Here is a 14,677-nt window from a genome sequence, read left to right as displayed (position 1 = left end):
ACATAATCTTTTCCCTAGTAAACAACTTCTCTTCTTTAAGACGTCATGTTTCTAGCCCTTTCTCAGTCATCTTCTTATTGATACTTTTTTAGTTTATCAAGGTTACTCTTAAACTATGATATTCCAGTTGATAGCTAGTGCTCATAGTACCGGGTACTAGACAGACCAAAATTTAGAACTATCTAAGATATACATTCAGGCGTTTTTGGTACCTAATGCTATATGCTAGAAACTCCCTTACATGGGTCTTCAAACTAGCAAAGCTGTATTTCTTTAAACACTATTCATTAGTAAAGATTATTTATTTATATGAATAGTCTTATAGAGTGTTAGATCTTGGTTAATTACCTAACTACTCTAAACTTGTTTCTCTGTCTGTAAAGTACAAATAATAGTGCTTATGGCATAACTTTGTAAAGATTGGGAGTGCATGCAAAGTGTTATCAGAGTTCCTGGCCAACAGTACACATTTGATAAACGTTAATTACTATTATTACTTATTATTGTAATTAATCTGAATTAGTAGAAATGCAACATTTTTTTTTACTTCCTTGATACATTCATTCATTCATCAAATAGTTACCAAATGCGTGTTACTTGCCAGACACTATAGTAGTTAAGTTTTATATTTCTTATCCATAAAAATGGGAACAAATAACAGTAACAATCCCACCCCATGGTATTGGTATACAAATTACATGAGTGCTTTTATACATACTTGAGGTTGTATGGTAATTGTTTACGAATTAGATTGGTCTCCTGAGAGATGGGCATTATATTATATTCATCCTTTTATTTTCTAGTACTGTAGCAAAGTGACTGCTTTATAGGACTTCATAACCAAATGGAATCATCAGATTATGTGAAAATACTTTTCAAACTGTAAAGAGATGTATAAATTTAAGATAATTAATTCCGTCATGGAAATAGACAATGTGGTAGTTTCCAGACTCTGTTCCTTAGAGCCCAGAATTCCAGTGATGCCTCAGATTGGGCAGCAATAAGGCACACACACAGGGAGGTAGATATTCCAGACCTCCCCTGGAATAGTTTACTTAGAGCAACCCTATTTATTTTACTTACTCTGCTGCTATAAAAAATGTTTGAAAACAAGTGTCCAGTCTGTGTGTGCTGCCAAACTATCATAAGTTTATCCTGTGGTGATGTGTGAGATCCGTTGTCTTTTGTGATATTGAGTTTCCCCTTCTCCATTTGACAGACAGATGTACTAGTCCTGAGCTGTGACCTGATCACAGATGTTGCCTTACATGAAGTTGTGGACCTGTTCAGAGCTCATGATGCCTCACTCGCCATGTTAATGAGAAAAGGCCAAGATGGCTTAGAACAAGTTCCCGGTCAAAAGAGGGGGAAAAAAACAGGTAAGGAGTTTGATTTATTTGTATGTTGGGTTTTTATAATAATAACAACTATTATTATTATCGTTCATGCTTTCACTTAGGAAACATTTACTGAGAAGTGACTGTACTATAGGCACTGTGCTAAGAGTTGATGGCATAAAGTCAAATAAGACACAGTTCCTGACTTGAAGAGGCTTACAGCTCTTGATTAGATTCTGGAAAATCCAAGAGGCTTTTGTATGCAAAGAGGAGCACTCAGAACTATTTGCAATTTAAGGTCAAATTTCAGATAGTCTTTAAGCTATTAAAATTACTAGTACAAGGGTAGAATGGTTGATTTTTTTGAATGCTTCAATCACCCTAAATAGCCAATAAACAAGACAGTTGTTAACCTTGCTTTTTCTTCTTAGGATTACAACATTCTTATCTTGGTATTTCCCTGGGATTCTAGTAGTAGCTTATTACTTGTTTTACTCTTCAGAGTGATATTAATCTTGTCAGACCAAAAAGAAAAGGAATAATGCTGTAGTCCAACCAAGATTATGGAGCTTTGCTTATGGATCTGTTGTTCATTTTTGGTTAAGACACGGTTCTTGATTGCTTTTCCCAGAGTATTTCAAAGCTGAGGCACCAGTCCTATGACTGTGCTGCATTTAATGGCTGAACTAATGACCAGAAAGCTTTGTAAGATCACCCTTTTTATATAGATTTTAGTATTTCCTGGAATGATGTATTTTTTCCCCCTGGAGTTTTCCCCTGGAATGATAGAGCTTTTAGTATTTCCTAGAATGATGTATTTTTTTCCCCTGGAGTTTTTCCCTGGAATGATGTGTTTTTTAGGTTTTGCTTAGCCAGCATCATGTAACCCATTGTCCTGTCATTATTATTTATTGATGTATTCTGTTACACTTACTAGAAGCCGCGTATGGTTTACTAGCATCTCACTGGTTTTGGTAGAGACACCTAGAGCTTTCATTCCTAGGATTTGAGTGATCTAGATAAATATTTTTTTTGTTTTATTCCTTAGGGCATTTGGTTAATTTATAATTTTGGATTATAGCATTAAAACTTTCTAAATTGCTTTTTGTATTCAAGTGATCACCAGTGTGGACTAATTGTTGGGTCCTCTTTCTACCTTATCACTATCTGTGATCCTCATGTTGAGTAACCTTTTGTTCTTGATGTAGTTTCTACTTTCGTGAGGTCTGGTTTGCTTATTCACAATGCCCTGTATTCAACCTTTTCTACCTTATAAACAGGTGTTTATTTTATAAATATGCATTTCTTGTTTCTTTTTTTCATACTCTTCTACTTAAATTAAAAAATCAAATACCTTATTAGAGTTACTCTTCTTGGTATTTGAGTTTTTTAGTACATTTCATATTAGCTATTATCTCTTTTTTTTTTTTTTTAAAGATTTTATTTATTTATTTGACAGAGAGAGAGATCACAAGTAGATGGAGAGGCAGGCAGAGAGAGAGAGAGAGAGAGAGGGAAGCAGGCTCCCTGCTGAGCAGAGAGCCCGATGCGGGACTCAATCCCAGGACCCCGAGATCATGACCTGAGCCGAAGGCAGCGGCTTAACCCACTGAGCCACCCAGGCGCCCCATTTCTGGGAGCTATTATCTCTTAAGTATCATTATAAGTGCATAGCTTTTCATAATTTTAAATTAGCTGTATTATCTGTCTACCCATCCATTTAAAACTGTTTTGATGCTTGGCCAGTGAAAGTTCGTATAAGCTGGCTTTTCTCTCTTCTTTGAAAAGGTATGATGTATATAGGTAACCTGCTCTTGAGCTGGAGTGTGAGTATGGAGGACAGGGAGCAGGGAATGGGACTGGAGAGGATATAGGGATCAAACTAAAGCATTTGAACTTTATCCTCAAAACAGTGGGGAGTTGTTGAGGAATTTTAAACAAGAGAATGTCCTAATCAGATTTGTGTTATTGAAATATTTTTATACTTAACATGAATTTTGAATTTCTCAATATCTGTATTTTGTTATATTTGAAGGTTAAGTTTCACCTTGATAATTGAGGGAGGTTTTTTGCTTTTATTTTCTTAAGAGAGACATCGGGATGCACGGGGTGGGGGGGATCTGGTTGGGGGACAGAAGAGGGAGAAAGAGAGAGAGAATCTTAAGTAGGCACTGGGCCCAACCTGGAGCCTGATGTGGGGCTTGATCTCACAATCCTGAGATCATGACTTGAGCCAAAATCAGACTCAGACACTTAACCGACTGAGCTACCCAGGCACCACTAGATAACTGAGTTTTAAATTCCTCCCATGGGGGCGCCTGGATGACTCAGTTGGTTAAGCGTCTGCCTTTGGCTTGGGTCATGATCCCAGCATCCTGGGATCAAGCCCTGCATGGGGCTCCTTGCTCAGCTGGGAGGCTGCTTCTCCCTCTTCCACTCCCCCGGCTTGTATTCCCTCTCTCGATATCTCTCTGTCAAATAAATAAATAAAATCTTTTAAAAATAATAATCATAATAAATAAATTCCTCCCATGGAATACTATGCATTTCAATGATAAGCATTTTTTTTTTGTTAAGGAATCCTAAATTTCTCAGATTGTATATTGGTCTGCTGTTGGCTGCTATTATATGCCAGAACAACTAGCAGTCGCCTCTTTCCCAGATATTGTTTAATAGAGCAGATCTGTGTCCAAGTTTCGCAGTGGTGTTCTTACAGACTTACAGGAGAATGGCTATTGGCTACACGTTTCAGAAGCCATCTTTCAACGCCTTGCTACTTCTGTCTCAGATTTGTAGATGTCTGTTCTGAGGAGGGCAGGAAAAAATTCATGTTTGGATTTTTTGTACTGCTTTCCCCCCACCCCACCCCCTCCAGGCTTTTAATGCTCTCCATCCCCTGTCCCTATGACACATGTGCTCTAAATTTAACTTACACTTCAAGTTCTTTTCTGAGAAGAGCCTTCCTTGACCCTCTCATATGCAGTTATACCCCCTTATTTGCCTACATATGGTGGCACTGCTCTCTGATTTACTCTCTCCTCTACTTGGCTATCAGCTCTTTGAGAGCTGGGATCATCATATTCTGTTTTGTTCATTTTATCCCCAGCATTTGGCTCAGTTATGGCCCATGGTACGAAGTCAGTACATATTACTGAATGGTTGAGGAGCCTGCCTATAAAGGCAACTCTTACTATCCCCTGCCCAGGTAAGATAAAGTAGATTCAGTTTTTATTTAGCCCATCCAGTTCACTGTAGTATTTCTCAAACTCCTCTCCAGTTCTCAGAGTTAGATAGCCTTGGTCTAGGCTAGATTCGGTAAATATCAGTGTGGTTCAGAATCACACTCACCACTCAATTGGCGTGGCTCCCTGCGCCCTAACAAATGCTGGCAGGCATTCTGAGCCTGTGTTTCTTTTGGTTCAGTTTTCTTTATTTCTCAGAGCTGTATTGCAAGAAAACTTCTCCTGCTTGGGTTTCTGTTTTTATCTCTTTTGAAAAATCCCAACCACCACCACCACCACCCCTTTTTTCCTAATTATATTTAACAGAAGTTACTTGAAATCCCAGCATACTCAAAACTGAAATTCTTGTGATTGAGGAAATAGCCTATAGAAGTAGATTCAAATATGCTAGAATTTATAAGTCACAGAGTGAGAAGTACAGTAATAGCATATGCAAAATACAGAGAGCAGTTTAATGTCCTAGTTACAGGGAAATATATTTAAAGGCACAATATTTAAAAAGGAGGAGGTGAACAATGTACTGATATGCAGACAGGGTAGTTGGTATGAGATCAGATCCCTGACTTACAAACATATTGAATTTTGATGTAGTCATTGAATTTAGAACATACTATATATAAAGTTTATGCTAAGCCTTACATGGGAAACAAAAATAATCAAGATTTGCTCTCAAAATAAAACCTGGTGAATGGACTGAAACTAATTAATATTACACTATATATTAACTAACTGGAATTTTTTTTTTCCTTAAAGATTTTATTTATTCGAGAGAGAGACAGAGAGCATGAACAGGGGAGAGGAGGCAGAGGGAGAGGGAGAAGCAGAATCCCTGCTGAGCAGGGAGCCCAGCATAGCCAATCCCAGGACCTGGAAATCATGACTGAGCCACCCTGGCACCCCACTAACTGGAATGTAAATAAAAACATGAAACTAAAAAAAAAGAATAATAATTATGAAATAAAATAAAATCCAGTGAATGGGGCTATGTAGTTTTATTATTTACCAAGTTTTATATCCATTTTTGGCATACTAGCATTTTGTAGATAGTTGCTCAATATCAAATCATTGGTAAGTGGCAGAATCAGAACTTGAACCTGCGCTTTCTGACTCCATAGCCTGAGCTTTTTTTTTCTTTCCTTTTTGAATTTAGTTTTTATTTTCGTCAAAGTTTTGTATGTTCGTAATTTAAAGAGTGATGGAATTATCCAGGGTATATTATAAGAAATAGCCATCCTTCACTGTGTCTGTCCTCATTTTACCCAAAGGCAGCCACTTTCAATATACGTAGCTAAAATTTTTTTTCACATTTAAACTCCATATCTTCAAAGGACATGCTTTTGTTTGCTATGTCTTGGTATTTTTAGTTTTAGGAATTATTTACTTACTTCCTACTACAGAAATTTAAAGATTTAGTTCTGTTTTACCACATCCTCTAGCCCCACCACACACATGCAAACTCCCAGTTTCCCCATTTATTGCCGTGTTTATTAACATATATTTAATGTTTACACCACTATAACTGTTTAAATGTTATTCATAAGGGGCGGCTGGGTGGCTGAGTCGGTTAAGTGTCTGCCTTTGGCTCAGGTCATGATCCCCGGGTCCTGGGATCGAGCCTGGTACTGGATTCTCTGTTCAGCGGAGAGCCTCCTTTTCCCTCTTCCTCTGTTCCTCCCCACTATTCATGCTCCCTTTCTCTTTCTCTCTCAAATACATAAAATCTTTTAAAAAATTAAAATAAATGGTATTCACAGCTGAAGCTTGTACAAGATTACTTTTCTCTTTCCCCCTTTTATTTTCCTAAAAATTGTCTTGTTTTTTCATTTGCTTAATTTTCTATGTATTTATTACTAATTCAGCCTTAGCCCCACTGGTGTGAATTTCTTCTCATTATTTCCTAACACTTTAAGTGTTCTCTCAGTTTCAAACTCTTGAAGATATCTCTCTTAGAACTTTTCTGGATTAGTAGCTCTTCTGTAGAACTGTCATTTTAGGTTCACACTTCAATCTCATAATTTTCCTCTTAGTTTATACTCACTTTTTTGTGGAACATATCCTCTGGTAGCCTTCTCAGATGGGTTCGTGAAAAATAAATTTTTTTTAGCTTTTGCATGTCTTTATTCTGTCCCAGTGGTTGTTTGATATTTTGGCTAGGTATAATCTTCTCTTGGAAATCCCTTTGGGGTGCCTGGGTGGCTCAGTCAGTTAAGTATCTGCCTTTGGCTCACATCGTGTTCCTGGAGTCCAGGGATTGAGCCCGGCATTGGGCTCTCTGGTCAGCAGGGAGTTTACTGCTCCCTCTGCCTCTACCCCATTCATGTTTTCTCTCTTACTCACTCTTTCTCTCTCTCTCTCTCAAATAAATAAATAAAATCTTTTAAAAAAGAAAAAGAGATCATGTCCCCTCAAAATGTTGAAGGTATTATCTCACTGTCTTCTAGCTTTTCTGTTAAATCTAAAACAATTCTGATTCTTCATTCTCTTCATGAAAACTTTTTCTCCCCTTTTGGGAAGCTTCTAGGATCTTTCTATTTACAAAGTTATTAAGTTTCACCCTGATTGTTTTCAGTACAGTCTGATATCATCCCCTGTGTTGGATGTTAATGGGCCTTTTGATCTGAAAAGTCAAGTCTTCAGTTCTGAAAATTTTCTCAAATTAATATCTTTTTTCTTTTTAACCCACCAGCAAACTCAAACTTTAAAATAACTTTTACTAGCGTGATTTCCAGCCCCCTTCCCCAAATTGTTGTTATCCCTCTTTGTTTGTTTTAAGATTTTATTTACTTATTTGAGAGAGTGAGAGAGAAAACGCAACAGAGGGGTGTGTCAGAAGGAGAAAGCAGACTCCCCGCTGACCAGGGAGCCTGACGCAGGGCTCCATCCCAGGACCCTGGAATCATGACCTGAGCAAAAGACAGATGCTTAAGGGACTGATCCACCCAGGCGCTCCAGTGTCTTACTCTTGATCTCAGCTCAAGTCTCAAATCTCAGGGTCATGAGTTCAAGCCCCATATTGGGCTCCACACTGAGCATGGAGCCTACATTAAAAAAAAAAAAAAAAAAAGGCTGTTATCAAAAAGATTAGAAATAACAAGTGTTGGTGAGGGTACATGGAAAAGGGAACCCTCACATACTGTTGGTGAGAATGTAAATTGGTGCAGCCACTTTAGAAAAGAGTATGGAAGTTCCTTTAAAAATTAAAAAAAAGAATTACCATATGATCCAATAATTCCACTACCAAGTATTTCTCCAAAGAAAATGAGAACACTAATTCAAAAAGATATATGCAACCCCTTGTTCCTTGCAGCTTTATTTATAGTGACCAAAATATGGAAACAACCTAAGTGAATGGATAAAGAAATTGTGGTATCTATACACAATGGAAGATTATTCAGCCACAAAAAAAGAATGAAATCTTGCCATTTGCAACAACATGGTTGGACCTCAAGGATATTATGCTAAGTGAAGTAAGTCAGACAGAAAGACAGATACCATATGATCTCTTTTACATGTAGAATCTAAAAAAAAAAAAAAAAATTAAACTTAGCTCATAGAGGGCCACCTGGATGGCTCGGTTGGTTAAGCGTCTGCCTTCGGCTCAGGTCATGATCCCGGGGTCCTGGGATCAAGTCCTGCACTGGGCTCCTTGCTAAGCGGGGAGCCTGCTTCTCCCTCTGCCTGCCGCTCCCCTTCTTGTGCACTGGCTCTCTCTCTCTGACAAATAAATAAATAAAATCTAAAAATTTAAAAAAAAAAACAACCTTTAAAGAAAACAAACTAAGCTCATAGATACAGAGAATATATTGGTGGTTTTCAGAGATGGGGAGTGGGAGATAGGAGAAATGGGTAAACTGCTTTTGTTTTATTTTGCTTTAGTTTAAATTGAATTTTTTAGGGGCGCCTGGGTGGCTCAGTTAGTTAAGTGTCTGCCTTCGGCTCAGATCATGATTTGGGGTCCCAGAATCAAGCCCCGCATCAGGCTCCCTGCTCTGTGGGGAGCCTGTTTCTCCCCTTGCCCCTCCCCCACTTATTCATGCTCGCTCTCTCTCTCTCTCTAATAAATAAATAAAATTTTAAAAAGTAATAGAATAAATTGAATTTTTAGAAATGTAAAGTTAAAACCTGCAAAGAAAAGTAGCATGATTTGTGTAATCTTCTGCTTCTTCATTATTCTTTAGGTTGGCAGTTTGGCCTGTTGTAACTGAGTTGGCTCATTTCTGTTCAAGTGATTATCAGCTAGTGTATATTATCTGTTGTGTAAATTATCTATTGTTGCATAACAAATTACCACAAACTTAACATCTTAAAACAATACTGTGGGTCAGGAATCCAGGCATTATTTAGTTGGGCCCTCTGACTCAGAGTCTTTTACAAGCCTGAAATCAATGTGTCATTTAGGGTTGAGGTTTCATCTGAAGGCTCAGCTAGGAAAGGATTTGCTTCTGAGCTCACTTGTTTATTGGCAAAAATTCAGTTCCCTGAGGACTGTTGGACTGAGAGCCTCAGTTTCTAACTGGATGTTGGCCAGAGGCTGCCCTCATTTCCTTATCACTTGGGCCTCTTCAGCAGAACAACTTGCTTCACCAAAGCCAGCAAGGGAGAGAACCTTCTAGCAAGACAGAAGTTACAAAGTTATGTGACTGAATCACAAAAATAGTATCTCATCACCTTTGACACATTCTGTTGGTTAGAAGCAAGCTGCTGGGCCAGCCCATATTCAGTGTGTGTCGGGGGGATACAGAAGGGTGTGACTACCGAGAGGCAATTAGCATTCTTAGAGACGACCTACCACAGTTGGGCTCACAGATATGTCTAGGCCCTCAGCTGTGATAGTTGGGTTTCTCTTTCCATCTAGTCTGTTACCATACTGGGGGCCCAAGCTTGTTCACATGGCAGCAGCACGTTCTAAAAGAGTAAGAGAGGAAACTACAAACAAGGTCTCTTGGATCTAAGCTTGGAACTCAGTCTGTATCACTTTCATTGCATTCTTTAAAGCTAGGGGCTAGGCCAGCCTGGATATAAGGGATGGGGAACTAGACCATAACCTCTTTTTTTTCTTCCCCTCCCATGAGCTCTTTTTTTTCCTTCAGTTTTTTTATGGTGATAAAATACATGTAAAATTTACCATCTTTTTTTTTAAATATTTTTATTTATTTATTTGACAGACAGAGATCACAAGTAGGCAGGGAGCCAGGCAGAGAGAGAAGGAGGGGAAGCAGGCTCCCTGCTGAGCAGAGAGCCCAATGCGGGGCTCGATCCCAGGACCCCAGTGGGATCATGACCTGAGCCCAAGGCAGAGGCTTTAAACCACTGAGCCACCCAGGTGCCCCTACCATCTTTTTTTAAGTGTATAGTTCATTGGTGTTAAATACAGTTATAACGCTGTGCAACCATCACCACCATCCATCTCCATAACTCTTTTCATCTTGTGAAACTGGAACTCAGTAACTCCTCATTTCCTCCTCCCCCAAGCCCCCCCGAAGCCAGCATGATACTTTCTGTCTCTATGATTTTGACTACTTTAAGTACCCTATGTAAGTGGAATCATACAGTGTTTGGCTTTCTGTCACTGGCTTATTTCATAGTGTAACACCTCTGAGGTTGATCTGTGCTTAGCATATTGCAGAATTTCCTTCATTTTTAAGGCTGAATTATATTTTCTTGTATGTATATATTACAGTTTGCTTATCCATTACTTCATCAGTGGACACTTGGGTTGCTTTCACATTTCAGCTATTCTGAATAATGCTGTTATGAACAGGGGTGTACACATGTCTCTGTGAAACCCTGCCTCTCATTTTTTGGGGTGGTATATCCAGAAATAGAATTGCTGAATCATGTGTTAATTTTGTTTGTTTTGTTTTTTTTTAAAGATTTTATTTATTTATTTGACAGAGAGAGAGCAAGCAAGCACAAGCAGGGGGAGTGGGAGAGGGAGAAGCACACTCCCTGCTGAGCTGGGAGCCCAGTGCAGGGCTTGATCCCAGGACTCTGGGATCATGACCTGAGCCAAGAGCAGATGCAACCAACTGAGCACCCAGGCACCCCTCTATTTTTAATTTTTTGAGGAACTATTTTATATTGTAGCTATACCATTTTACATTCTAGACCTTACCTCTTGAAGGGAAGAACAACAAATTTGTAACCTTTTAAATCTACTATATAGGGGCGCCTGGATGGCTCAGTGGGATAAAGCCTCTGCATTCAGCTGAGGTCATGATCCCAGGGTCCTGGGATTGAGCCCCAAATCAGGCTCTCTGCTCAGTCGGGAGTCTGCTTCCCCCTCTCTCTCTGCCTGCCTCTCTGCCTACTTGTGATCTCTCTCTGTCAAATAAATAAATAAAATCTTTAAAAAAAATAAATCTACTATATACATTTTTTCCATAATTGAAGTATTTTTATTTTATGTACCGTGAGTTGGCATTAAGGGAGGTATCTAGGAGATCTACAGTTAAGGTAGGTATCTTGGATGACCCATTCAAGGAAGTTCACTAAATCCAACTTAATGAAGCCTTCACATACTTACAGAAACACTGGCAGCATATTGAGGTCAGATTTCAGGATGAGAATATGCTGGTTTGAGCAGCCATGGCAAGAACAAGAACCCTGACCAAATTTTCTCAGATGGCTCCCATAGAGCTGCTGGTAACCCAGCCTGCTCTCTCAGCTGCAATGAGGCAAAAGGGCTACTATATACATTTTTAGTTTTGATTTGCTATATTTTGTTTAGGATCCTTGTATTTATGTAATAAATTAATATGCCTGTAATTTTCCTTTCTCATAATATTTTTATCTGGTCTTGGCATCAGGATCCTGCTAGCCTTATAAAATGAGGAAATGAAATTCCCTACTATAATGGCCAACATAATGCCTGTCATAGGGGAGGTGCGCAAGTACATTTATTAGTTGAATGAATGAATGGATAAGTAAATGACTATAGAAGAAACAAAAGGGTCAGGCAGACTAGTAAAAATCAACTAGAAAAAAATTATGAGTAGTTGACAGAATTTTTTTAATGGAAATTCATAGTTTTAACTGTTTTCTTAATCTCATTTTTTTAGTCTTCTTAGGATAGACATTCTGATATTACTTGCTCTGCTCCCAAAGTAGAATTTACATTGTTAGAACAGAAAGAAATCTTTCCCAGGTTCCTATAATTTGTAGCATATTCGTAGGTCCCAGTTACTATGGTAGCTACGAGGAAGCAAATATAGGGAGGGGACCCTGAGAGTGAGGAATGTGAGTAAAGAGCACATAGCTGAAACATGTACTTGGAAATCACTGCTCCCAGGACATTCAGTAATTCAAGGTTTTGTGGGCTGAAGGACTTGGATAGAGTAAGCACTCCAAATTATATCCAAAAATAACATCTGTGTGTTTCTTTTTAAAATATTGGCTCATAATCAGACTGTTGCAGACTGTTATATTCTCAAGTTTCCTTGTAATGGATGAATTAATATATGTCATATCTACTGTGTGGCATTTGAAATTCTCTGCAAAATTCACTTCAACTGAAATTTCCTGTAAAACTTACCTTCAAATTGGTAATCGGTATTATTTACCCTTCCTTCTTTGGAGTTCACTAATTTTGGTTATTGGGGAAAAAAAAAAACCCAGCATATAACTTGGTTTTTTTTTTAGTTTATTTATGTATTTAAGTAATCTCTACACCTAGTGTGGGGCTCAAATTCATGGCCGTGAGATCAAGAGTCACATACATACTCTTCTGATGAGCCAGCCATGCGCCCCAACATATAACTTTTTTTTTTTTAAAGATTTTATTTATCTATTTGACAGAAAGAGAGATCACATAGGCGGAGAGGCAGGCAGAGAGAGGAACTATTTCCTACCGAGCAGAGAGCCCGATGCGGGGCTTGATCCCAGAACCCTGGGATCATGACCTGAGCCAAAGGCAGAGGCTTTAATGCACTGAGCCACCCAGGCGCCCCCTAACATATAACTTTTTATGATAGTTTTTCGCTATTTAGATTCAGATGCTACAGATGAATAGATGACCAGAAACCATCTGAAGGAGAGAATGCTTTCAAGCACCTGGGCTAAACACATTATACACTTGAGTAATACATTTGGTTCTAGGTGTACAGGCAGTTGCAGCCAACAATGAAGCATGTTCAGTTATGTAGTAACTGTTGTCTGTCAGTAGGAGGCAGACAAATTCATCTTTAGAAATACTAGAGGATCTAGAGGCTCCTGAGTGGCCTGGTTGATTAAGCATCGGGCTCTTGATCTCACGGTCATGAGTTCAAGCCCCACGTTGGGATCCAAACTGTACGTGGAGCCTGCTTAAAAAAAGAAAGGAAGGAAAAAGCAATATTATTTTTCTAGAGCTCAACTATTTTTTTCTTTTTCAAAGAGGTATTAAATCCTTCCTTTATTTGATTGCTGTGAGGACCAAATGAGAGTATGCATTTTGTTTAGTTTTTTTAAACATGAACATTTTATTTAATGTTTGAGTTAAGCTCTTATACAGGTTATAAGAGCTTTGCAAATATTAACTGATTTAGTCCTCATAATAAGCCTGTGTGAGGTAAACACTATTATGATACACATTTTGTAGATGAAACTGAGGGATAGAAACGTATCTTGCTCAAAGACATACAGCTAGTAAGTGGGATTTATACCCAGGTGGTTAGGTCTCAGAGGCACTCTTTATCATGATGCTACGCTTCCTCTATGTGAAAATGCTTTTGTAAGCTATAGATAGATACTGTTAGTAGTTTTTATTAAGTGCCTGACACTATACTAGATGTTACAGGAGATATAAAGGAATCATAAGCCTGCCTTTGAAGAATTTATAATCTGGGTAGGGAAAGAAATATAATACAGAAAACAGCAATAATACAACAGCCTGTAACATCACCATCTACCAGAGAACTCTCCACAATAGTAAATAGGCACCTTGTTTTCTTTCAGTGCTCTCTTACACAGCATAAAATCTAATAGATACATGGTTAATGTTGATTAATGTACATGTCCTTAAATAATGTTATTCCCACTTCCACAGTGAGGAGACCTCGGGTGTTATTTGCAGAGAAAGAATTCCTTTTTATACTGATCTTCTGTGCCATGTAATGAGTTTATGGACTATCCATTTATTTGGCTTTTTTTTTTCATTAACATATAATATATTATTTGCCCCAGGGGTACAGGTCTGTGAATCATCAGGCTTACACACTTCACAACACTCACCATAGTACATACCTCCCCAATGTCCATAACTCAACCACCCTCTCCATAACCCCCTTGGCTTTTAATTTTTGATTTTTATTTTTGACAAAAATTCTGTATATTTAAAGTGTGCAGTGATGTTTTGATATATGTAGACATGATTATGAAATGATTGCCACAGTCAAACGAACATACCTACCACCTCCTTAACTCTTAGTTTTTGGGATAATTTCACATTTACAGAATGATTACAAAACTAGTAGAGAACTTATATATCCTTTACCCAGATTCCCCAAATGTTAACATTTGTCCTATCATTTGCTCTCCTTGTGATATACTTTCAATATATAATATGTATAAACAATATATTACATATACTATTATTTTTCTCAGCTATTTGAGAATAAGTTGCAGGTATGATTCCCTTTGCCTTTAAATACATCGGTGTATATCCTGTCCCCCCCTGACTGCCACCCAGAAAAGATAGTCTGTTAAAACAGAAAATTACACTGCTACAATATTTTAATCTACAGATCTTATTCAGACTTCACCAGTTAACCTAACACTATCCTTTAGAACAATACAAAAACATTTTGACTAGCCATGTTTTAAACATTGTGGTATGTGCTGTATGACAATCCTGTATTTAGTTCCAAGAGAATTGTGAGCAGGTGCCCTGTCCCCCTGACTTCGTCATGCAGGCAGGGGCAAATGGCTTTGTTTGATTTCCCTTCTTTTGTATGATCCAGTGGAGCAGCGTGACTTCATCGGAGTGGACAGCACAGGAAAGAGGCTGCTCTTCATGGCTAATGAAGCAGACTTGGATGAAGAGCTGGTCGTTAAAGGATCCATCCTGCACAAGTAAGCCCTAGGGTTTTCTTTCTGGCAGTTCTCCTTGTCTTAAAACAA

At 38.3% G+C, this 14,677-nt stretch overlaps 1 protein-coding gene across 4 annotated transcripts in view; it reads left to right on the top strand.

The window, feature by feature from the left end:
* The window catches only part of LOC111143451 (eukaryotic translation initiation factor 2B subunit gamma), a 129,019-nt gene that overhangs the window by 36,751 nt on the left and 77,591 nt on the right, over nucleotides 1–14,677 (top strand). For all 4 annotated transcript variants that reach the window (XM_022497207.1, XM_022497206.1, XM_022497208.1 and 1 more), the window contains exons 4-5: nucleotides 1,220–1,379; nucleotides 14,518–14,629. In XM_022497207.1, coding sequence (XP_022352915.1) covers nucleotides 1,220–1,379; nucleotides 14,518–14,629 — 272 coding nt within the window. The remainder of the gene's footprint in view (nucleotides 1–1,219; nucleotides 1,380–14,517; nucleotides 14,630–14,677) is intronic.

Source organism: Enhydra lutris, unplaced genomic scaffold (assembly GCF_002288905.1).
Source record: "Enhydra lutris kenyoni isolate GAN:26980312 unplaced genomic scaffold, ASM228890v2 scaffoldscaffold9, whole genome shotgun sequence".
NCBI lineage: Eukaryota > Metazoa > Chordata > Mammalia > Carnivora > Mustelidae > Enhydra > Enhydra lutris.
This window is presented reverse-complemented; position numbering and strand designations above follow the sequence as displayed.